Genomic DNA, 26,656 nt, shown 5'->3' with positions numbered 1-26,656 from the left:
GCTTCAGTGAAGCTGCCTGATGACAGAGCCTATTGTAACTTCTCATTATAAACAGAGCTGAATGTTGGTGTGTCTTTTTGAATCAACTCACAGTGGACCACACAGTCCTTCTCCTTTATTTGTGGCCAAAGAGCACAATAGGACAGAACAACATGGACAGTCTCTGAGCAATTAAAGTCTGGGAGAGGACAAAGATCCTCTCTCTCACCAGAACGATTATGTCACTGTGTTTTAATGTCACAATATAAGTGGGAACAGTTCAGAAATTAGACTGAACTTAGGGTTAGGGTTGAAAAAACGAATCGTTTTTAATACATTTTAAAAACATTAAGATGAATCCACTTCCAAACTACTGATTTAAATACAATTCTTAATTGTTTGGGGGGGACAACTTAATTTTTTTATGTTCAATCCACTTAAATTTGTTAAAATCACAAGTTTACCTATTCCTTTATATTGACCCAACACACATTGATTATGTGGAACCCAGCATTTTTTACGGTGTTTGTATTCTGATACGGTTCAATGTAAATATGTATGCAACATGGACTAAAGACATCTAATCATAACCAATAAAAAAAGATTATGTATCACAAAAAAAAAGATAGAGTGCTCTGTTTTTTTCTAGTTGTGATGTTGCTTAATACTAGGATTGGGATAGATCAAGGGATAGCTTAAGGGATAGATCACCGAAAACTGAAAATTGTATAAGTTACTATCCCTTCATTTGTTTGAAAATTTGACATTTTTAACTAGTAACCATTGAATTCTAAAGTGCTGTGTATGTTTTTCCCTCTACTATGTATTCAGCTTTCTTCAAACTATCTTCTGTGTCCAACAGAAGAATCAAACCTAGTCGAGGGAGAGTAAATCGTGAGTAAATTTTCATTTTTTCACTTGTTAAATCAGAAACTAGTCTGGTTGTAGTTTGGGTTCTTTACACCAGTGGTCACTTTTTATCACTGCGGACTGGTCAATGCTTCGACAATTTTCCTGTGAACTCGGGGGGGAATCAACCATCAACCTTTTTCTCTGAGGAACAAGCTGACAAAACATTGCTATCACTCTTATACAAGTTTTATTTTTGGAGAAAAATAAAACAAAGCTCTGCAGTGTTTGAACATTCTGTGTTTGACTGAGATAATACAGGTAAGTCTAACGAAATGTGTATATTCTATATTAAGTATGAAGCTGATCGGTCAGTTCTTGTTACGCGACTCGTAGTGCGCTGGCGGAATTCGTTCAACTGGGTGCATCTGGTCTGGAAGGCGAGAGCGCGTCACGCCACGCACCTCCATCGTAAGTAACGATAGAAAAGGCGCAATATGCGAACGGCCTCTAAAAGGCCACCGTTATTTGAAATCTCCAACAGTTGATCTTCCTGCACAGACATGGTGGATTCACCTGATCTGTTGACATATGGGTTGCTGATCCATTCCTTGGCAGTTTGGAGTCCTTCACTGGACCTTTTTCCCTTTTCAAAGAAACATTCCAAATATGTCTGTTTCTTACTCATTTTGCTGCCTGTGGGTTAAAGTTTGGCACTCAAGTGACTGAGATGTAAGCAAGAGAATTCGGTCATTTTCAAAATAAAAGATTTTTCGAAAAAAAGATGGTTCAGATAATAAATAAAATGGAAATAATAAATTATTTTATGTGCAGCCGGTACCAATTGATCCACAGAGCGGTACCGGTCCGCTGGCCGGTGTTTGAGGACCACTGCTTTACACATCTGATAAGAGTGCTCTTATTTTCTAAAAGTTCTGAACTGATCAAAATTTCGTCATGTACAAACATACTGCACTTTACTGTATACAACAAGTGAATTTAGTTGAGCACAAAGTTGTGCTAGGGCTGCGCGATATTGGAAAAAACTGACATTGAGATATTTTCTTTTAATGCATTGCGAAATGAATACAAGTTCACCGTATGACTATTTGCAATAAATTCATAATTTTAGATTGCTTATAATAATTCTGTACAGGAAGTGTATCTGCATAAAATTTCATTCACAAAAATGCCAAGCAAATTTTCTTCAGAGTCGAACATAATTTAGGACCAGAAGTTAAATAATCAAATGTAAATCATTTTCATTGTGTAAAAAAGTACAAAAAGAACAATTAATCTTTAGACTGCAAATGTTTAATCTATCGCACGCAAATGTCTTGAATGTGGTAGAAACATAGTCTAGGCCTTAAAAACAAACACAAATAATAAGCTTACAAACTAAGGTTAAAATATGAAGTGACTCCACAATGTTCTGAACTGTAATGTCTGCTCAACTATAATACTGACTCTACATTGCAGATTTTGCAATGTGACCATTGAGGATTTGCACACTGCGACATTGATAAACATTTTGCAGCACTACTTTGATGGTTCAGTAAATTCTGTACAAAAATGTACATAATAAAAGTAATAAAAATACTTTTATGTTATTTAAATGACAATATGAACAAAAAAAACAAATAAACAAATCTGAACTATGTGCATCATATTCTTTTTTTGATCCAGAAGTGTGAACACACCCTTAGATTTAGTATATGACATATTAGAATTCTACTTGGTCCCACTTTATATTAAGTGTACGTAATATGTACTTACACCGAAATTACTTATTTGTTACAATGTACTTATTGTGTAAACATACATGTTATTACATTGGTCCCCTGTACTGGGTTGCGGCTGGAAGGGCATCAGCTGCATAAAAACATATGCTGGAATAGTTGGTGGTTCATTCCGCTGTGGCGACCTCTGATAAATCAGAGACTAGGCTGAATGAAAATGTAAGAGTGAATGTTTTTACATTGTACTTATGATTTATTCAATACCTGCATGTCATTCATCTGTAAATAATTTCTGTAATTACATTTTTAGTTACGCTGTTGACAATCCCTTTCACCTTAACGCACCAGCCCTAACCCTACCTGTATCTCACCTCAATCATATTATGAACAGACTATGAACACTGTCTTATTTTTGATGCAAGTACATTGTAGTTAAGGCCACTTAATTTTAAGTGGGACCTTTAGTTTTTATGACATATTAAAATAAGAGACTTAATGTATAAATGTATTTAATCCCTTTCTAAAATCACTTCACTGTACATCGTAACCTATATTTTTGTCAACAAGTTCATCAATTATTGATATACTATAGTTTTAGTCCAGTTTCTGTTAAACAGCTTGAATTTGACTGTTTTCAGTCAGAAATTTTGAAGTCAGGAAACAAATATCAGGTTATTTTCATTCTGTCTGACACATTTCCATCTACCCTTGCAAAATATAATCAGCATGAGAGAGATACAGTATATGACACACACACACACACACACACACACACACACACACACACACACATGCACCAAACAGAGCATCTTTGTCTTACATTAGTCAGAATACTAATCCTGCCTGTTTCTCAAAGTGACAAGAAAGAAGATTTGCCTCCTTTTCCCAAAGCTGCTCTCCAACAGCAATAGAGAAATGTTTTGATACTCGGCATGAGTGTCTGCATTAGGTTTCAGAAACCCCTGGGTTACACTCCAGAAAGAAACGCATCAAACTGGCTGACAGAGCGAGCATTTATCCAGACCGGATAACCTTTGGTTCTCAGGCGGTTTCATAACAAGGCAGCCATCCACACTCCTGATGCTTTTAAATGCTTTTGAAGGGAACAGAAGAGATGCAGACTGATAGAAAATAGAGCATGAGGGGAGTGATAGTGTCAGAAACGAGTGAACGTGAATGCCGATTAGCAAAGAGAAAGGTAGTGATAAAACCTACAGGCTGCAGATGAGTGTTAGTGGACAAGCAAGTGTGTGAGTGCTGTGAATATGGCTGTGCTTCACAAGGAGAGATAAGAAGAGGCGATGACAGACAAAACATCTCTGTGTCTGCAGAAAAAAAGAGATTTTACAGAAAATGTCATTTTACAGACAATAAAATAATTCAAAATGTATTTTGTAGCCACATAAAAGATGAGATAATTCAAAATGTATTTCAATTGTTTGTTCAGAGAATTTCTGTCCACTGTGTTTCTCACAATTATGCTTATAATGATATTGTTTCAAATTAATTATTGAAGCTTTAATCCCGGTATACAGTATTATACAAAAATAAGGTATAATAGCCAAAACAAACACAGGCTCAGTCTGAAAACGTAGCCCTATATACGTTTCTGGAGATCACGAATTATGTAGCCAGAGCTATGTATGGCTGCGTTTTGTTTTTTAAATGCTATGGGCGGTGTGATGCCGTCCCTTTTTGCGTTTACAGCTGACCGATTATCTCCGTATGGACAGCTTTCCCGCTGTTACCAGTTTGTCCAGGTAACTCGCCATGTACGTCGGTGGACTTGAGATGCAGAGAGGAGATGACCACGACAACGGGATTCGAGTCCAGTAAAGAGCGGTGTCAGGAAGCAGGTAGGATAAAAACAGAATCCAAAAAATAAAATAAACAAGTAAATAACAGGGTGAGAATGTGGTAAAACATGGTAAAATCAGACGAGGGCTTCTCTTTTTCTGAATTGCTTTTTAAATTTGTTGGTTGAGTTTAGGGAAGTGGCCTGAATGGCACTCACAAGGGAAATTTGAAATCTCAAAAAGTGTACACAGCGGCCTCTGGTGGATTCGTGAAAACAAAAACTGCAAAAAATGTAGCTCCTGGGATGTATTTGATGGTCTTCAGAAATGTATATAGAGGTCCGTTTTCAGAATGAGCCTGGGTTGATTGAACATGTTCAGAGGAAACAAATGTGTCAACCAAATTAAATTTTAATTTACAATTAAGTCCTATTAGTAAATCTTAAACAATTCAAATCAATAGTGAGAAGAAGTTTATTACAGTTATTATGTTAATATTAGTTACTGGATTTATTAGTTATTAATTCCATTTAATAAAATGATTACAACTTGTACAGGTTAATGTGAAAATGTTTATGTTTGAACTATTAACACTGCAAATACAATGGGACTATTCTTTAAAAGCACTCTAAAAGTTTAAATAATAAACACATATTCATGGTATTTCAAAGTGTCCATGATATCAATATTGTAGATGTTCATTATCATGATATATTGAATTATTGAATATGTCTACTCCAAAAGATCCTGTTATATTGCTTTAATAAACACCAAAGCAAAACACTTATAACTGCTCATTGCACTGACACACAGTAAAGTGCAAAAACCCTGTGTTGCACATGGGCATGGGCTAACCATTTGCAAGGTATACCGCGGTTTGGAAAAGTCGCCGTTTTAAAATCGCCAAAATGTTCTGCTATACCGTTCCTATGGTACATGTAAGATTTTTTATTTTAGTTTTTTTTTTGTTTGTTTGTTTTTTAGAACAACTGTATCTCCAGCAGAAAAGATACCTAAAGATGCTGTTTTAAATTGTGAAGAAATCTATGTTTTTGAAACTAATGAAGACAGCAGAAGTCAGTGATTTATTTGAATAATTTAGCCTGACATGTTTACTGCTCCAAAATATTTAAAATGTTTCTGAACATAAAATATATTGTGTTCAGAGGGGAAAAAGTTTGAGCTTTTTACCAAGATATTTAAAAAGAATATATTTTAGAGCAGTAATCACAATACTGTGAAACCGTGGTGTTTTTATCCAAGGTTATCGTACCATCAGAATCTTATACCGGTCCATGCCTAGTTACACATATTGTGTGTAAAATGCATTTAATAGTGCAGTTATTAAACACACACTCCAATAACTGATCTTAAAAATGCTTGAAATTAGACAGCAGACTGCAATGTTTCAATAGCTTAAAACATTGAGACATCTTCTGCAACTCTACATGTGACAATATAAGGATCTCTTTCAAGAAACATATTAAAAGCCTCCATTTAATCTCATTAATTACTCACTCACCTTACTTTGGCTTATTTTCTGATTTATTAGGGGTTTCCACAGTGTAATGAATTGCCAATTACTCTGCCAATAACCCAGCACTAAAAGTACAACCCTCACCCACACATTCTCCCATTCACACAGCATGGCCAATTTAGTTTATCCAATTCACCTATAACATATGTCTTTAGACTGTAGGGGAGCCTGGATCACATGAAGGAATCTCACGCAGACACTGGGAGAACATACTCATTCCACAAAGAAGTTCTCATGTTCCAGACGAAACTTAAACCAGTGAACTTCTTGCTGTAAGGCGACCACTTCTCACCACTTATGCCACACTCTTAATCTCATTACTGTCCAGGATAAACAATTGAGCAATTAAAGAGATTTCTATTGTGGTTTACTTTTCCATTAGGAAGGAAACCAGTAGCTGATTCTAAAATGCATTCATTTTAAAGCACAAAGACATATGAGCAGCGTCCAAGCATGGCTAAGCCATCTCATTGTGATTAGAAACTATTTTACATCGAACATGGCTTAACATGCATGCAGACAGCTATTGGTATGCCCAGGTTCATTCGGTCAGGTCTTAGGTACTGTAATTAAGCCATGCAATTTGTCATTAAACCACAAAAAGTCAAATGATGGCATCTGTAGTGGGGATTATCATTCAAACCATTTGCAACTGCTTTTAAAAAAGAGAGGTATGACCCATAGTGTCTTTGCATAGAGGATGGTTTTCGCAAAATGAATGCCTCTCTTCCACATCCACACCCACAACTAACCCAATAAGTGACTCATGTGTGGAGCTGTGACCCAGACCTCTCTTAGAACCAATGTCTGCTCTCTCTCTCGTCTCATGGGAAAGCTTGCACACTCCTTCAGCGGGTGACATGTTAGACACCTCTCCTGGGAACAGAGATGATGAAAATATAGCAGAGAGAAAAGAAGCTAAGGAAGACTAATAAAAGAGAGAACTGGGAATTGGTGGAACATAGAATGGTGGCACAAAATATAAGACAGAGCAAAAATGCTAGAGTGATTTAAAGTTATTATTTGACTATTTTAAGGTTTGTTAAATATTGTGTGAGAAGTTTGTTCTTGCCACTACAAAAAAAAAAAAGTCAAAATAGACGTTATTTTATAATTATTATCATCATTCCAACTTAAATACAGTATTATTTCAGTTGCATTGTTTCAGTTGTGTACATTGGTGATTGAAAATTGCAGTTTATAAATCTGCACTATTGAACTGTTGTATAAAGTCTGATATTTTGATCAATTATTTAATGAATTTGTTTCTGCAACATTTATAAGATATTTAACAAAACAGTACAATACCAATAAAAAGAAGCAAAATAGTACAAAATAATTGACAATATGATAATATAGGTTGGAAATAAAGATGAAAATTTACAAACTTAAAATGCTAAATTCCCAAGAGTCCCAAAATTCCTAAGATAGGTTCCCATGTGGTTTCAGCTTTTTTTTCTGTGAAGTTTCAAGATGTAGTTTTTCCATTTGAATGACATAAAGCAACTCATTCAACCATCTCTGATAACAGGGGGCCTTTGGAGATCTCCTATTAAGTAAGATCATCTTTTTAGCAGTAATCAAGCCAACCATCAGGGCTTGCTGTTGGGTTAATGTAAAGGTATCCGTTATATTAGAAGATCCAAAAATAGACAAATCGTAGTCAGGTTGGATATTGGTTCCATTAGCACTGGAAAACAATTACAAAATGTTGGAGCAATCTCATAAAGAACAGGACAAAGCCCAAATAAATGTGCCAAAGTCCATTCTACACCATCACATCTGTCACATTTAGGGGATACAGAGGGAAATATTTAACTTAATCTGCTTTTAGTGAAGTGAAGGTGATGTAAAATTTTAAATTGGATTCATTTATGGCTCAAATTTATCGAACCTTTCTTTATTCTCGACAGGGTTTCTTCTCAGATCTCATCAGCCACTTCTTCATTCAAATCCACGGCCCAAGATTTCTTAATGTGCTTAGAGCATATTGGTGCATGAAAAACACAAACAAAGCTTGATATCAGATGTCTAGTATTAGGGTTAGAGGATAGAAGATTCTGAATAATATGACCTTCTGGTTTATTTAAAAATTGTGAAATATTTTCCTTGACATATTTTCTAACTTGCAGATAATGAAAGAAATAATTTAATGAATTTACACGATTTAATTACAATTATTTAAAAATTGGACAAAAAATTATTTCTCTGAAGTGACCTTAAAAATTGTACTTAATTTAAAACAAGATATAAAATAAGAATATGAATCTACTAAAAAGTCATTGAATTAAAAAGATTCAGGGCTACACGGTGGCTCAGTGATTAGCACTGTCGCCTTACAGCAACAAGGTTGCTGGTTCAAGTCCCGGCTGGGTCAGTTGGCATTTCTGTGTGGAGTTCGCATGTTCTCACCGTGTTCACATGGGTTTTTTCCAGGTGCTCCGGTTCCCCCCACAGTCCAAAGACATGCGGTATAGGTGTATTGAATAAACTAAATTTGCCGTAGGGCAGCACGTTGGCGCAGTGGGTAGCACAAATACCTCACAGCAAAAAGGTCGCTGGCTCATGCCTGGCTGGGTCAGTTGGCATTTCTGTGTGGAGTTTGCATGTTCTCCCTGTGTTTGCGTGGGTTTTCGCGGGTGCTCCATTTTCCCCCACAAGTCCAAAAACATGGTATTGGTGAATTGGGTAAGCTAAATTGGCCATAGTGTATGTGTGTGAATGGGTGTGTATGGATGTTTCCCAGAGATGCGTTGCAGCTGGAAGGGCATCCGCTGTGTAAAACATTTGCTGGATAAATTGGCGGTTCATTCCGATGTGGCGACCCCAGATTAATAAATGGACTAAGCCAAAAAGAAAATGAATGAATGTATGTTTCCTAGTGCTGGGTTGCAGCTGGAAGGGCATGCGCTGTGTAAAACATATGCTGTATAGTACATTTCAACTATAGTAGATATCACAAAGACATGCTAATCTGTCTGTCAGATATTGGTATCATCGTACATGATACATAACATGATCCTGTATGATTATCATGCACCAGGGCACATATCTAAAAGCCACGATAGTGCCAAGGTACTTTGTAGTACTTTGTCAGTGACAAAAAGAGGAAGACAGGGCAGAGAAAGTCAGAGAAAAGAGGGGTGTAGGAGTGCAGGCTCTCTATATTTAGCCCTGCTCCTGTCACCTCCACTCTCCTCTCGATGTGACAGTTTAGATCCAGCGCTGCAGCACAGGATGCTGGGATACACCGCCACTTTGACACAAACAGTGCCGAGACAACGTCTGCTGCACACTGGCATCACAAACAAATGTGTTTGGTCTAAAATAAGACAACAAAATGTAGCGTAGTCAGGGCACCGAGGAAAAAAAAATTCTGCTAGACTTAGACACCATAATTCAGTTATTATAGCACATGACCATATCACCCCTGGCAATAACAAAACAACAAAGAACCGAGAACAAAGAACAGGCCCCTTTTTCCGTGCCCACGCCTGTCTATGTCCCATGCAGCCTTTTCTAAGTGATTCTTATGAAGCTGAAACTCAATGTAGGGTCAAGAGGTTAAGTTTATTACTCTGCCAAGAGCTCCATTAGAGAAAGCCTCATGGGAACAGCTCAGAATAATGCATTTTTGATGATTCCCAACGCTTTTGGTTTTTAATACCGTTCTAATACATCGCTGTGGTTTCGCTTATAAAACAAAACCTCGACTTAGTCTGCCCATTTCAGCTAATATTGGAAAACTGTATCGTGTTACCTGTAGAGAAACACATTTTTTAGTTTGATAAGGAGAAAATTAATATGACGCTAATGATAAAGATAGAGGATCGGGTTAAAAATAAAGCCCAAAGAATACAGGACTTCTTGTATGGTCTGTGCTTTATCCTTCCAGAGGTTCTCAGCAATACAAATGCCCCCCACCCGCCGGCTCTCAGGTTAATTAGCTCCCAGCTGCTAATCATTATGAACCTGCCTGAATTGGAGTGGTTTGGCTATAAATACTGGCTTCTGAAGCTATTGAGCTGAGGAACACTTCTCCCCAGCTCTTAAGTGCAACATTTGGGGTTTTTGTGATATTGTTCACTTATTGTTGTGTTGTGTTGTGTTGTGTTGTGTTGGGCAAAGAGAGGCTTCATAAAACACTGAAACGGTCAGAGCAAATGTGTCGAAGCTTCGAAACGTTTCGAAACCCTACTCTACTGGGACACCTAGTGGTCATTTTTTAGATACAGCACTGAAATGGCTTCAGCAAAGAACAGTTGAGAAAATCGAGGTATTAAACCCCACTTTGTAAGATAGGATCTGGAAGCGATTCAGTGGAGCAGTTAGGGTTCCTGACTACCGTGTGGGGATACTGGGTTCGAATCCAGACTGATGAAGCTGTTTTGAAATGCTTTAATATCAGTTTGAAATGTTTTGTTCTTGTATAATTTTGTTTCAACATTGATCTGACATCCGATTAAACACTTTGTGAATAAATATGTCTTGTTTTGGTCATAAAACAGGGTTGTTGCTAGATCAGACATGGTTGTGGCCAGAAGTTAACAAGAATTATTTATATTATTCAATAAATTTCCCATTGTATTTTATTAACATTTACCCAAAACCTAAACCCAACCATCACAGTACTGTACAATATTAATTATTGTTTTACAATGTTACAAAAATGATGCTAAATTGATGGCGTATCAATTCAATTCAATTCAATTCAATTCACCTTTATTTGTATAGCGCTTATACAATGTAGATTGTGTCAAAGCAGCTTCACATAAAAGGTCACAGTAAATAGGAACAGTGTAGTTCAGTTTGTAGTGTTTAAGTTCAGTTCAGTTTAGCTCAGTTCAGTGTGGTTTAATAATACAGCAGCTGTATCCTATCAAGACTACACTATAAAACAGTAACATTATTAAAATACATGAAATCATGAATTCTGAGTATTTGTACAAGTCGGGATTCGAACCCAAAAGTCATTTGAAGCTCAGTAACAACATGCACACGCACGTACCGCTAGGCTATTTGACACAGAAAAGTATTCGGACCCTGTTTGTCAAACACAGATTCGCCAGGTCTCGAAGCGCTTCTGAACTGATCGATGCTTTGAATTGCTTTAGTCACATGACCAGGTGTTTCGAAACACTTAAGTCACGTGACCTGGGTGTTTCGGATCATGCTTCGGTGCAGTGTTTTGAAACACTTGCGCTTCGGGATCTCGATACTGTGTCGAAACGTCAGTTTCACGTCACCCATCCTGTTGTGTTGTGTTGTTGTTGTTCACAAAAGTTTGCAGTAGTTGGATTTTGCTGTAGTTGGATAAATCTTTAATGCCAAATTAACTTTATTGTGCCTTCATTTCTATTTATTGTTTTGTGTACTTCCAAGTGTGCCTAAAGGGTGAATGCCTTATATTTTGTAAATCTTTTCGCCCGTTTATGGTTGAGAGAGGAAGCTCAGGGAAGTTTATGTTTTTTCTCATCTTTTATTTTGCATTAGGTAAGCTAGTCCTCTAAACTTTTAGTTAGCTGCTTTCTGTTTGTTGTTTTAGGCTATACTAAATATATAGGAATAGGTTAAAATTCCTATATTTGTATTAAATTCCAATGATTATTTTTCTAAACTTTGTGTTGACTCCTCACTCTAAGGCTGAGGATTGAAGTGTGTTCTCCACTTTTATTGTTTTTAATTTTTTATTAGTTCTAATTCAATATTTACCAAATTTTGGTCTTCTTTGTTACACCTTTTAAGCAAAGAACTCCTAGACTTTATGGTCGTAACAAACGGATATATATTGGTTTTTAAATTCTGGTTGCTGGGACCCATTTACTTCTATAGTAATTTATTTATTCTTGCTATAGATGTCAGTATTCTTTTAAAACAGGGGAGTCCAAACTCCGTCCTGGAGGGGCCGGTGACCTGCATAGTTTATTTAGGATATGGTAGTAAAACATACGCTGGATAAATCTGTGGATGTGCAAGATCAAATAATTCAACTTCAGCAGACAACAAGCTTGAGATGAAAAACATTCCACAAGTAAACTAGAGTGAGTGACTTGGTTTGACCCAAAGATTATTAGAATAAAATGTTGGCCAACCAGAACAGAGAAAAAAACTGTGCATGCTGATGTCATGAGGCAAAAACTCAAAATTTAGTGGCCATACGAGCACACTGTAATAGGGCTGCACAATATATATATTGTGTATACATGCAATAGTCACATCACATGACCTGCAATGTGGAGTTATAGTTGATCAGAAATGAAGAATGCACAGTGTGGTTTTACATCACATTTGGTTATTCAATAATCGGGGTGGGATAAAATATCGATATGCTGGCTTATCAAGGTAATTTCACACATGATACGTTATCAATGTAGCAAAGTATTGATATTTAAAGGTACAAAAGATCTGAATTAATTCATCAGCGTTGCACTGCTACCATCTATCACAGTACAGTACATGAGATGGCGTTTCTCGTAATGGAGGACCAAAAACACATCAGTAGTTTCCATCCAGTAGGTGTTTCCATCCACCTATTTTTATGCGCATTTTGGATATAAAAAATTATGCGGATTAAAAAAAAAAAAATTGGTTAATGGAAACACCAAGATGCGCATACATTTTGAAAATGGGCATAAAAAATGTATTCGCATAACTGAGTAGGATAAACTTTTTATTCAATAAAAAATGATTTTTACTGAACAAATTCCAGTATGCGCAATAAAAAAAGTAATTTGATTTTGTTATAAGAGATCATGTAATGATAAAAATGTGTGTGAATAGACAAACTAGCAGGCTGAGCACACTGTAAAACATCTGAAATGTTGTTTTGGCCAATCTAAATAGCCTTAACCATCTCAGTATTAGTTTTATTATATTATTAATTACCTCCAGAATTTCAAAATGATCTGTGCTCCGCATCTCACGCCTTCAAACACCACCACATACTCATTGCGTGTCAGCATCGTCTTCTGAGGCGCAAGTCATGTATTAAATAAGGAAAAGATTCACGCATCTTCTCTTATCGCAGCAAATTTTGTTTTTACTGTTGATATTTTGCACCAGCTAATCAGAAAATGATGATTTTGTTCTCTTTGACTCGTTGGATGGAAACGCTGCTTTATTCGCATGCCTTTTATGTGAAAATCCAGTTTTGCTCATAAGTTAATTTGCATTTTTGAATGGAAACATAGCTAATGAAATATATGTGCTGTTAATAAAAGAAATACATCTTATAACTTTTCGATGCATTTTCCCCATCATTTACAGATATCATGATATATTGTGGATGGTTTTCTTGTGGTATATTACAGGTATAGTGATCATTTTTGGGGGCAAAATATCATAATAATATCATATTGTTTCGTATTACTGTACCTGAATATCTGACAACTTATTTCATTTTTATTTTTGCTCCATCTTTTGATGCTTGCAATTTCTTTGATTCAAGATTATTCCAATCAATCTAAATGAATGATTTCATTTAAAATAGAGCTATTCAATTCATCTGCTGAAATTGTATTCATATTGCAATATACAACCGCAAAAAAAAAAAATCACAATGTCAGATTTTTTCAATATCGTGTAGCTCTATACTGTAATCAAAGTTTCTGAAAATTTCTGAAACTTTCAGTTTCAGTCCCCTGATACTGCATTTTAATGTGGACAAATTGCACAGAAAATATGGGGTGGAAAATAACTGTATTCGTGTGGACAGGGAATATCTGGCTAAATTTGTACTGTCCCGATGACCGAACTTGCATCACAGAGCCTAGAATTCACAAAAAAACCAAAGTACATTTGGGCCTAAAGACGGATGAACAGTTTTTTCCAAATACTTTCCCATCAGTCCCACAGGTGAGCAGAATGCTGAGGTAATGATTGAAACTGAATGGCGGTAAAGTCTCTATGCAGCTGTTAGTTAGAGCAGGACTGAAAGAGTTAGTGTCTCACCCTCTATCTGAGCAGTTCTCCTAGGCATATCTTGGCAGGTTGAAGTAGGTTCATCTTTCAGAGAGACATTGATTGCTGCGGGGCTCTCATTCTCTCTCTCACACACACACACATATGCTTTCTCATTCTCTCTGTATCTGTGTGCTTTGTCAGAGGGAAGCACTTAGTGAAGTCTCTAGTGCTGCAATTGACCCAGTTAGAGCCCAGGTAAAGACAACATGAAGGATAAACCTAATCATGTCTTGAGTGGAAAGTACTGAGCATAGAATATTATGCTATATTATGTTATAGTATAAGGTTAAAGGACAGTGAACAATTTCTTTCTTTCTTTCTCTCTGTATTTCATTCATTCTCTAACACAGGGAATGAAAAAAGTTACATTCAGCAGTTACATGTACTGTATAATAAAAGTCAGAAAACAACTTCAGCTCAGGGCGGCACAGTGGCTCAGTGGTTAGCACTGTTGCCTCACAGCAAGAAGTCACTGGTTCGAGTCCCAGCTGGGCCAGTTGGCATTTCAGTGTGGAGTTTGCATGTTCTCCCCATGTTGGTATGGATTTCCTCAGGGTGCTCCAGTTTCCCCCACAGTCCAAAAAAGTGTTATACACTATAAAAAATGCAGGGTTCCACTCAATTCATTCATGTTGTCCCAACACAAATTGATTAAGTTAACTTAACACTTTTAACAAATTTATTTGGATTGAACATAAAAAAGTTGTTCCAATGAAATCTCAAGAATTGGGTTGTTTTAGCTCATTTTAAATACGTAGCTTGAACGAGCAAAAAATATATATATTTTTTGAGTGTAGGTGAATTGAATCAAATAAATTGGCCGTAGCGTTTGAGTTTGAATGTGAGAGTATATGGTGTTTCCCAGTACTGGGTTGCAGCTGGAAGGGCATCTGCTGTGTAAAACATATGCTGGATGAGTTGGTGGTTCGTTCTGCTGTGGCAACCCCTGATAAATAAGGGACTAAGCCGAAGGAAAATTAATGAATGAATGTATGAATGAATGAACTTCAGTTCGGAAATTGCTTGCAAAGTTCATAAATAAATACTGTAAATAACATTAACAAAGAACGGGCAATGACAACTGGTCAAAATAACAAATGTTTTCAAGTGCTGTGATTGAAAATCTGTGTTATTCCACCAAAAATGCTTTTTTTTAACCCTTATGAAGTTAAAACGTTAGTATTGTGTGAAAAAATGCCTGAAAATATGGCAGAATTTTTTTGTAATTTGGACCAATTGTTATTTTTTGCTCAACAGTACATTTCATTTCAATTTTGGAAGCAATGTAATCAGCAGTTTGAAAACAAAACTAAAAGTATGTTACTCGAATGCATAACAATAATTTACAAATACAGAGAAAATGAGATTTTTCAGTTTTTTTCCATATAGCTTTATATAAGTTTATATAAGTTTTAAAAATGTAGTTTTACAAGTTTAATTAAGGCTTTTAATTATTTGCTTATTATCCAATCAAAAACTATATGGAAAATATTGGTGGAAGTAATTTTTTTATTCTTTTATGTTCAATAATACAGTATATGCTACAATAATAGGCCATGAAACCCCCCTTTCAGTTCAAGTCTACCTTCAAAAAAAACTTCATGATGGGCGTGGAGCGCTGCAAGCAGAGGTAGGAGTGGGCGTGGCAGGGGGAAAAGAGGGGAGCGAACAAGAAGAAGCAGGTTCTTCTCATAGGATAAGAATACTCAGCTATGAATAACAGGCAGATCAGCACTACGTCATCGATTTTGATCCCACCCCAAAAATTATTATAAACCTGAAAGGTGAAATTTGCTGACAAAAGCTCAAAATTATTCCGGTTTATTCACAATTAAAGCTGACAGGTGCTAACGTGGTCTTAACTGATGCTCAACACACACATATCTGGTAAAAAAATAAAATTTAAAAGTACTCTAGGGTTTCTTGAACCTTTAAAGACAGAGCACTCCTTGTCATTTTCTCTGAATGTCTTAATTCAATTCTTTCTTGAATATCTTCTGGCAACCCCAACAGATAACACACTTAGGGCCAAACCAGTTTACATAAAAATACAAATTGAGAAGTGTAGAAAAGCGAACCGAGAAACAAGCTTTTTCAAACAATCAAAGCATAACCCTCAGTTGCACATTGCAATGGATAGATACACCAACAAGACAAGAGAAAGCCAGAGAAATAAAAAAATGTGACGAGATGTTAATTGTGACACATTCCAGAAAAAAACAAAACAATCTTGGAAGGTGTAATGGCGAATGTTTTCCATCGCTGTTTTGGATATAATGTTCTCACTGCATCATTGCAGTGGTCTAATTGGTTGTTTGGATATATTTGTATAGCAGTTTTTTTCTGCTGTTTCAGGCACGGCCAATTATACATCCAGGTGTTTCTCTGAAATAATGAAATGAACAGCTAGAACAGAGTTAAATGCTTTTAAATGGGGCTGCAGATTAGCACTACAGGCATTTAGCAGGAATCTGTTAGCACACAGCAAGGACAGATCACCCTGACAATGACCTGCTTCTGTTTTTTTTGGGTCACAACCCCAGCCACTGACAACCTCAAATAGGCTGTTTTTAGGGTTTGTTTGAAGATAAACCCCCCAGCACAGACAAACGCACACATATATACTGTACCTGGGTCAAATCTATATTTAAACCTCTAGATACACTGAAAAAAAGGGAAACTGCTTGGTATTTCATTCAAAGTACATTTTTATAAAGGATTCTGTGAGAAACTATTTTAAATAATTGTGATTTTCTTTTTGATTAGGGACAAAGTCTTGAACATCATAAAAAAAAACATTTCTGGGTCATGGAAGTATATATGGGACAGAGAGGATTTATAAGCACATTGCCTTGTATGATCACTCCTTAAGCTCTCAAAGCAGAGACAATGAGCTTTTACAATCTCCCATTAGAAAACCCCACAGATGATCACCTACGGCAGAAGGGCTGTTTCAGTGTTTCAAAAACACCCTATCCAGGTGTTAACAAGAACAGCACAGAAAAAAAACTGAAGCACACTAGCTTAAATGCTGTATTTAACTGTGATAATTCATGCATCGCCATCAGCCTCACCTTGTAGTTTTAATGCACCATGAGATACTTACTTTAAAGTGCTCTCGGCCTGAGAACATTTGTCTAAATTGAGCAATAAGCACTCTGTCCCTCAGAGAATCTACCGATGGAATTTAAATTAAAACAATGTGCTCAAACCTCACCCATGGCACTGTTTTCAAACAAACGCACACCTTGTTTTTTGTCCTTGTAGGCACTTCCCATTGACAATGATTTTTATACTTTTCAAAACACAGTAGTCGACATTTGAAGTGTATTAAAAAAAGTTTTTCAGAATAGCAATAAGACAAAAATGGGTGTTGTTTGATGGTTTAAGGACAACTTTGATTCAAGGTTTTGAACTAGGGCTGCAGGATATTGGAAACAACTGACATGGCAAAAGTTTGCTTTTCTGCAATATGAATATAATTTCACATGATGACTCTGGAAAAAAATCTGAATTTGATATTGATTGAGATAATTTTAAGGAGAGTGATTAAATTATAAAAATTATAAAAATAATATACAAACTAGAGCTGTCCGCAATACTCGCATCACAGGATCTGCAATGTTGAGCTAGGTTACAGTTGATCAACAGTTGAGAATACATGAGATTTGTAGAGTCATTGCAACGTATAACCATAACAGAATGAAACTTTATCATTTGCATGTGTTTTAAAGGCATTTCAAAAGAGTGTTAAGTATTCGGCACAATATCTTACAACATTTGCAACTTTAATAAATAATAATTTTACTAAATTATTAATTTAAATAAAGACAATACAGCTTTATTTGACATTTTTATTATTCCATTTCTATTCCTGAGTAGGATTGACTCTCCGGAAAACCATAAAACCCAGTTTATTTTACTTTTTTCTTTTCTTTATGGTAATTATTCTTGCATGCAATTTGTTTATTATTTTTTATACATGATTTACACCCCTATAAAATCACCTCAATTGATATAAATTAATGGTTTTCAATGGATTCCTGAGCTCCACTGAAACATTGAGGTACAGAAAATCAATAATGAAATGTAAAATAACATGGTATAGTCTAGGCCTGTCACAATAATCAATATATCGACTTATCACAGAACACATGGACATGACCTCAATCATTTTTGATGATGCAATATATATCGCCCATACATAAAAAAACATTTCTAGCAACATTTTAGCTGATTGCACAACCTCTCCATCTCTATTGGAGGTGTCAGTGTCAGTATGGTTCAAGAAAACACTATAGTATTTACTATAAATTACTATAGTATATTTTCATGTCTGACAACTGAAAATAGATCTGGAAACAGATATTGAAACCCAGACTCATTCTGAAAATGTACCACTATATTCATTTCTGGAGAGCACCAAATACGTCCCAGGAGCCTGTGAGCCTGTGTTGCAGATATTGCAGCCTCGGTTCATTTTTTACCTTGCACCTCTTTGTTAATATTTATAATTATTTAGTTAGAATATATATATTTTCACATTCTGATTCCAATGTCTAATTATTAAATTGTGAAAATGACTATAACTAAATGAAATATCCTTAAGAATAAAAAAATATGTGTTCTTTAGAAGAGTTATGATTTTCTTTATGATGTTATTATATTATCATTCTGGTATTATACAGTATAATGAGTAGGATAAAATGCACTGTAAAACCAAAAGAAGTTAAAGTAACTCACATCACTAGAGGAAACCGATTGCAACAAACAATTTAAGCTCAAAAACTAATCGTAATGAGTACTGTGAACTTAATCCATTTGAGTAAACGAAGCAATTTGAGCACAGTAAAACCCGATAAATGAAGAGAACTCAGAGTACTGTAAACCTCAATAAGTTAAGGCAACGCAAACCTTTTGAGGAATGCAGTTGCAACAAACCTAATCAAATGAATCTCTATGGGTACTGTGAACTTATTCCATTCAAGTTGAAGTAATGACGTATTTAATTAACTCATTAACACTGAGTTTAAAACTCTTTTCAAATTATCAGTAATTTGAGTTAACTACACACATTACATTTGATAAAGTTGACTGTTGGGTTTTACAGTGTGGTATTAAAATGATAATAATATTGTTTATCCAAATATATTTGGTACAATATACCGTACAACAAAATATAGATTGTGACAGGCCTTGTACAGTCTTCATTGTATTAATCTTTGCTAAAGTGGCAAACTTTATAATTTCATATGTTAAAATGGTTTAAATTCACTTGAAATTGCTTAACATCCTAGAATGTGCCTTTCAGATTCGCGCATTGCAATATCGATGTTTGAAACGATATATTGTACAGCCCTATTTTGAACCACTTAAATTGTTGACTACTGCATTCTATCCTAAACTCAACCCTCACAGGGAACATTCTGCATTTTTACAATCTCAAAATTCTTCATTCTGTCTGATTTATACGCATGTTTACACAAGTCCTTATGAGTCTGTGAGCATTCTGCTTTAAGTCCTCACAAACAAGACCACACATACATACACACTCAGACATACACATCACAAAAATACCAATTTACACAAAGCATTCCTCCCTGAATCATCCCTGACATCTCCTAACCACTGTAAAGTGATATAATACACATAAACATTCCCATAAATCCACTGTCATGTCCAAAAACAGGGAGTTACGTGAAGCTCATATGCAAAGAAATTAACTTTCGTGCTGTCATGTGACTCTTCGTAAGTCCTCTGGGCTACCTTTTAGCATGTAAATCCCAGGCTTGCAGAGATACATGAGAAAGCGAAGATTTAAAAGCAGTGTGTGCGTGTGAAAGAGAAGGGCAAATGCTAATACATCATAGTCACTCCCATAAAAGTGGAAAAGAGCCATAGGAAAGGGTCTGAACTTGTAATAAGTCATGTCTGCGGAGCCCTAGACCTTGAGCTTCACAGATGATTGGGCTTCCAGGGATGTTCTTGTGGTCTGAACTGTCTGTAATGCATAAGGGTACCAAGAAGACACCAGTATCTGCTCTCTTAACTCACCGACACCGCAGACAGCAGCCAAGTCCTCCCTCAGAGCTGAAAACTGACTCTGTCTGGCTGAGTTCCCTGCCCTCGCTCCCTGCATGCTCATACTGGAGAATAACTATCTTTCAGAAAGACAGAGATCTTGGTGAGCCACATTATGTGTGTGTGTTCAAGCTTGCGTGAGGGATTAATATCTGAATTATACCTGAATTTCCCAAGGAAGGATTTCTCAAAGGGTATTCATTTGTTTTTTCTTTTCTTTTTATTTTACAGTTTTTTTATCCAGACCTCTGGTGAAATTGAATCATCAAGCTTCATGTATGAAATCATTTTTCTTATGACTGTATCAAACACTTTAGCTTTCAAACAAAAGTGTTGTGCAATTCTGAAGTGAAAAGGATTTTTGTCTGGGAAATCTGTCCATCTATTATTTTATTACTCTATTTACAGTATCTATCTACACATATGCTATCTATCTATCTATCTATCTATCTATCTATCTATCTATCTATCTATCTATCTATCTATCTATCTATCTATGCGTCCAACCATCCATCCAGATCTATAAATCTGTCTACATTATTACTATATATATATATATATATATATATATATATATATATATATATATATATATATATATATATATATATATATATATACAGTATATATTATATACAGTATCTATCTATAAACATATACATATGCCATCCATCTATCTATCTATCTATCTATCTATCTATCTATCTATCCATCTATATAATCTATCTATCTATCTATCTATCTGTCTGTCTGTCTGTCCGTCCAACCATCCGTCTGTCCGTCCAGTAGTCCGTCCAACCATCCATCCATCCATACTAATAAACCATCAAACTTCCAATTTTTAAACTTTTTATATAACTTTGTCTATCAAGAGAGCATTTATTCTCTTTAAAAACAATACTTTTAGAAAATACAGCACACTAGCATCAGCTAAGATTTTTGTTAATGTTGTTTAGAGAAGTTTAACTGGCTTCTTCAAATTGGAGGAGAATGGCAGAAGTTTTATAATGAACACTTATAAAAACTTGTAATTTTGCGTATAAAAAATGCATATTAATATCAGCAGTGACTGAAGGGCCATGTCACTCTTGAGTAACGGCTGCTAAAAAAATCAGCTTTGTGATCAAATAAATACAGAAAAATATTACAATAAAAAATACTTGGATTTTAACACAATGTTACAGTTTCTGCTGTATTTTTACTCAAATCATGTAGTCCTGATGAACACATGAAGCTTATTTTAAACTTCTGACCATTATGAATTGGATGCAATGCAACACTGAATGGCACCAACCCAGTTTAAAAACAGTGAACAGACGATGACCTCATGGCACGAACAGTCACATTTAAGTAACTGAGAGGGATATATAACAGGATGTCCTGTGTGTCTCAAAGACTAAAGGCACGGAGGCATGCAATTACAACCAAAGCCTGGATTTTGGGTAGCCCTCATAATGATTTTCTAATGACAATTACAAAACCAAAACAGATCCCATTAAGCCCGAAGCTGTTTGTGCGAGAGAACAGAATGTTTAGCGAGTATAAGCTCTAAACAAATGTAGCCGTCTTCACAAGACGTTCACTCTCAAGGGAGGAACATGATTCAAGTGTTTATTCAAAGCTTTTTGGACAGAGGAACAGCAATAGCCAAAAGTAAAAACTAACATCAATCTAAAGAGCTTAATTTATGTCTTAAATAATGCCCATTTCAAACTAAAGTTACATTAGGGTATGTTGATTGATTCCAGAAAAATATATTTTTTTACATCATAAGATGGGATATCCTATCCTGTACATGCATATAGTATGTCTCCAGTGTATATCTTGGCAGTCAAGAGTGCTCAGTGTCAATGCTGACTGACAGAAGTACACCATGACTGCACATAAAGGGCCTGGGAAACCAACCACACAAACATGATATACAGTATTAAAATTCCATATTTGGATGAAAGACTTTAAACATATACTTTAAGCTAAAAAACCAATTCTGCATTTTAATTTAAATAGCTGAAAACTAGGGCTGGGCGATATGACAGATATCATATCACGATATGTCATTGCATATCCTGATAACGATACTGTATGTATCACGATATATTACCATTTCTGTAAACTTAATCAGTTGATAGTTTCTATACACAGTTGACGTCAGAATTATTAAACCGCCTAAATTAATAGCCCCCTGTTTAATTTTTTCCCCCAATTTCTGTTTTACGGAGAGAAAAAAGTTTAACACATTTCTAAACATAATAGTTTTAGTAACTCATCTCTAATAACTGATTTATTTTATCTTTGTCACGATGACAGTAAATAATATTTTACTAGATATTTTCAAGACACTTAAAGGCTTCACTAGGTTAATTAGGTAAACTAGGCAGGTTAGGGTAATTAGGCAAGTTATTGTATAAAGATGGTTTGTTCTGTAGACTATCGAAAAAAAAAAATTGCCTAAATAAATTTGACCTTGAAATGGTTTTTTTTTTAATTTAAAACTGCTTTTATTCTAGTCAAATAAAACAAATAAGACTTTCTCCTAATTAAGAAAAAATATTATCAGACATACTGTGAAAATTTTCTTGCTCTGTTAAACATCATTTGGGAAATATAAAAAAAATAATAATAATTCAAAGAGGGGGCTAATAATGTTGACTTCAACTGTATATTGACCACACAGTATTTTTTTACATATTAAAGTAGGGCTGGGCGGTATGGCAAAAATGCAATCTCGATAATTATTTTCCATATTGAACGACAACGAGATATATATAGTTTGATATAAGATGTTAATGCTTCCAGATTTAAAAGAGTACCCCAACAATGATTTAAGCCACAAAAATGAGAGGGTCCATTAAATGGCATAACATATTTTCGGCCGATAAATTTTCGGTGACTGAAAATTCTGTACGTCTCTAATATCAACACACTTTTAGATTCCCATAGTTGCACATTCCTGCTGTGCGATTGGCTCTTATCAATGTGGAGTAAAAAAGTTCAGAGCTTATCATTGTTATTGACAATATAATTTATCGGCCCAGCCCTATGTTAAAGTAACTACTCAGAAATGGTCTCATTCGTAGGAATACAATATAAAATACTTTCCAAAAACAAACGATTACAGGTCCAACATCAAAATAAAAACAGGTTGCCTATTAAAGTGCAAAATGTGAACATTGTACTTTCAACAATGCAACTTTCACACAATTTTGTTATTCAAATTTTTGTCTGAATCCCTGTAATGGCGTGTAATATTGCGCTTATATAAACTATGAAAAAGTATTACTGTAAAAAAAGGAAATAATTGATAGAGCATAATATAAAACTATAGACTTTTTATTTTGCTCATATGATATACATTGTCATATTGCCCTACTGAGAATACTGAGAATCATAGATGCGTAGTACTGGAAAATGGGCTACTACCAAGAACATGGATATTCAGAAAAAAGAAAGAAAACAGTCCAGAGAATCCCAGGGGAAATACTATTTCAGAACTAAAAACTAATTGCATTGCTTAGCCAACCAAGAGCAACGCATGAACCTCAACAGACCCAACATGAAATCCAATTCCCCCAGTAAGGGCTAAACTCACAGTCTTGCAAATTCTGAATTTAGGTCCTTTCTGGTAGACACGCTCAACCCCAAAGAGTGTTAGAAAAACCAATTAAAGAAACACAATAACGGCCAACAGAAAGGAAAATTAATTCAGGCAGCAGACTGTGAAAACTCCTTGAATTAGAAAGGTGAAATGGACAGGTAACCAAAGAAAGGAAGCAGCTTGCTCAGCAATATTCCCAAAAAACAAAATCATTTTCCCCAATGCTACAATAGAACAGAAGCACATGCACTGAAATTTAAAGGCATAGTTCACCCAAAACTAAAAATTGTCATCATTTACTCAACGTTCACTTGTCACAAACTTGAGTTTTTTGTTTTTAGTTAAACACAAAAGAAGATAATTTGAAGAATGCTGGAAACCTGTAACCATTGACTTCCATAGTATCTGTTTTTCCTACTATGGAGGTCAACACAGGTTTATTTCATTTTTTCAAATCATTTTCTTTTGTGTTCAACAGAAAATCCCACTTGAGGGTGGGTAAATTCCCTTTTTAGGTGAACTATCCCTTTAATATATGAGACTCTGGTTCCCTGGATATTATATTATTAAATAATATAATAAACTACATAGCATTTCCCTTGAAATCTTTATTATATCAGCAGCAGATGTTTGTCAATATATATTAATCTGAACAGGAAAGCAGTGGTTGTCATCTCCAGCAGGGGCTGTAGGCACCCACAGACTGAGCAACAGTGAGAGATGCAGAATCGCATCTTACCTTTGAAGGACAGGAAGACTCGTGGAACAGAGGCGGGTGGCAGGGAAGACAAAGGGCTGCTGTGGACCGAGACAGCTGAGAATACAGAGACCAGAAGGGTCCCCAGCACCAAAGTCCCAGCTCCCTGCATGATCACTTTATCCAAAAACCCACAAGAGATTTATTCAGTCCTGCATGGGGATGGAGGGAGGGGGTGAGGATCAGACAGATATAAATGTGCTCAAAGAGTTCCTGATATATCAATTTTGACTTATTAAATTCTAAGTGGCAATGGAGTTAAAGTGATAATCATTTTGTTGTTGTTGGTTTATTATGTTTCACGTTTCTTTTCAATTTCAGCCTACAAACAAATAAATATAAAATATTGCTTCAAATTCCATGTAGAAATATTTAACTTTGCCAAAATTTCCCATTTAATATTTAAAAAATACTAATTTTCAGTTGCATTATAATGTCCATTTGGATAATTTTGTCAAACAATGTACATATAATACAAAAATAACAATAAAATTAGTAACTTTAAATTATCTGTGAAATACTAGTCAGGCTGATCTCGGTCATGTTTTTTTTTTCTTTTCCTAATTCCAGTCAAACCATACGGATCCATAAGCATATGACTTGCAAATGAACTCGGTGATCATAAGCACTGTCATAATCTTCCCAGTAAAAACATCTCCATAAACCATTCAAAATATTTTTCCAACGGATTTGAGTGGCGTGTAATGGACTGATCCTCTTAAAAATAAAGCATAAAACATTAGGATAGTCACCGTTTTGCTGATCTGCTTGTACAAACAAGTACTTACGAAGATGATTGTGCAATGAACCATAAAGAGCACATTAATGGATAAATAATAAAATATGCTGAAATGAGGGCAGAACTCACCTATAAGACGTCCGCCACAATCGATCCTATGTGTCCCAGTGAACAAATCATTTGCAATCCAGCGCAAAGAAAAGGGTCAGAAACAAAACAATGCGTCCGGCTAAAAGTAACGGCATACACGTGTCCACAAAGTAGTAGCTCCTTTAAACTAATTTATGTGACTGTGTTCCCGTGCCAGTTCAAAAGAAGTGCGCGTATTTCCTCTCGCCCGGAGTTTTTAAACGCGTGTGGTGTATTTCTGTCCACGGAGCAGCAGCAGCACAGCGCGCGCTTCAGGTCCACTGACTGTCTGCTGCTGAAGTAGCCTGGCAGGTGGATGGAGCGCTGTTACTCCCCCTGGGCGGAGACTTACCTTAAAAGTAACACCCATTTATGTTTGGAACGCAATTAGGCGCTGCAAATACATGCGGTGAAATCAAAACAAAAACACAAGACATGTTAGTAATACGGGTGCTTATCTTGACTAAATCACACGCAAACACGCGAAGGGCTCTCGCGTGCGCTCGCCTCGCGCGCCCTCTCTCTCTCTTTCCATCACCATGGGCGACGCCCACGCGCTCACACGCGTTCACTACAGTAGCAGTTATTTGGAGATACAAAACAACATTTTTCAGTGCATTGTTCAGGAAAGAAAGGGAACGCCTATATAATTATAGGCTAATAATACAGTTATTAAATGTTATGAATCCCATTTATACTAAAGTGTATATAATTTTATATACATAATAATTATACGTAGTATAATATATAATTATAATTCTAAAGTGATTAAAATTGTGCATTTTAAAAAAAGAAATCAAAAAATGAAGTGCCTTTCACCCTCAGCATGGAGCAAATTACTTCTGTGTACTTCTCTGCATGCTTCCCCAGCAAAAGATACAGCATGTAAAGGCCAGTAAATGAAATGAGTAGGATGGTCAAAAATACAGTTTTCATGAATCCTGGATTGCTTGCTATACCATGCATGAGACTATGCTAACTGAGAATTCATGAGAGCCATTCACAAAATGTAAAGCAATAAATAAGTGTCAGAAAACTGGTCAGGAGATGCTTTCAAATGTGAGTGCCAATGATTCTCAACTGGTTTGGGCATGGGGCTAACATTTTGAACTTTAAGCTATTTATTCATTTGAAGGAATACCTTTTTTACTCATTTACACACTTATTAAGTTCATCAAGTTGAAAGACTTTAAGCATAAACTGAAAGATCATAAGTTCACAATTTTAAACCGCAATCTAAAACTAGTTTTTGTTTCTACACTCTTAGAAATAAAGGTACGCGAGTACTGGGATGGTACCTTTTTAAAAGGTACACGTTTGTACTTAATGGGTTTATATTGGTACCTCAAAAGTATATATTAGTACCCAAAAATTAAGAGGAACACTTTTGTACTTTTTAAGTACTAATATGTACCCTTGAGGTATTAATATGGACCTTAAAGGTATAAATTTGTACTTTTTGAAAAGGTTCCACCCCAGTGACAGCTTGCGTA

The 26,656-nt window shown here is 35.6% G+C and overlaps 1 protein-coding gene across 1 annotated transcript in view; it reads right to left on the bottom strand.

Moving 5' to 3' along the window:
* sema3fa (sema domain, immunoglobulin domain (Ig), short basic domain, secreted, (semaphorin) 3Fa) overlaps positions 1 to 25,618 on the bottom strand; it is a 101,804-nt gene extending 76,186 nt beyond the window's left edge. The window contains 2 exon segments of the mRNA XM_056460359.1: positions 24,278 to 24,447; positions 25,164 to 25,618. Of these exon segments, the coding sequence (XP_056316334.1) occupies positions 24,278 to 24,407 (130 nt within the window). The 5' untranslated portion in view covers positions 24,408 to 24,447; positions 25,164 to 25,618.
* Between the last annotated feature and the right edge of the window lie 1,038 nt (positions 25,619 to 26,656).

Source organism: Danio aesculapii, chromosome 6 (assembly GCF_903798145.1).
Source record: "Danio aesculapii chromosome 6, fDanAes4.1, whole genome shotgun sequence".
NCBI classification, from domain to species: Eukaryota; Metazoa; Chordata; class Actinopteri; order Cypriniformes; family Danionidae; genus Danio; species Danio aesculapii.
The sequence above is the reverse complement of the archived record's forward strand: the minus strand, read 5'-3'. Positions and strand labels throughout refer to the sequence as shown.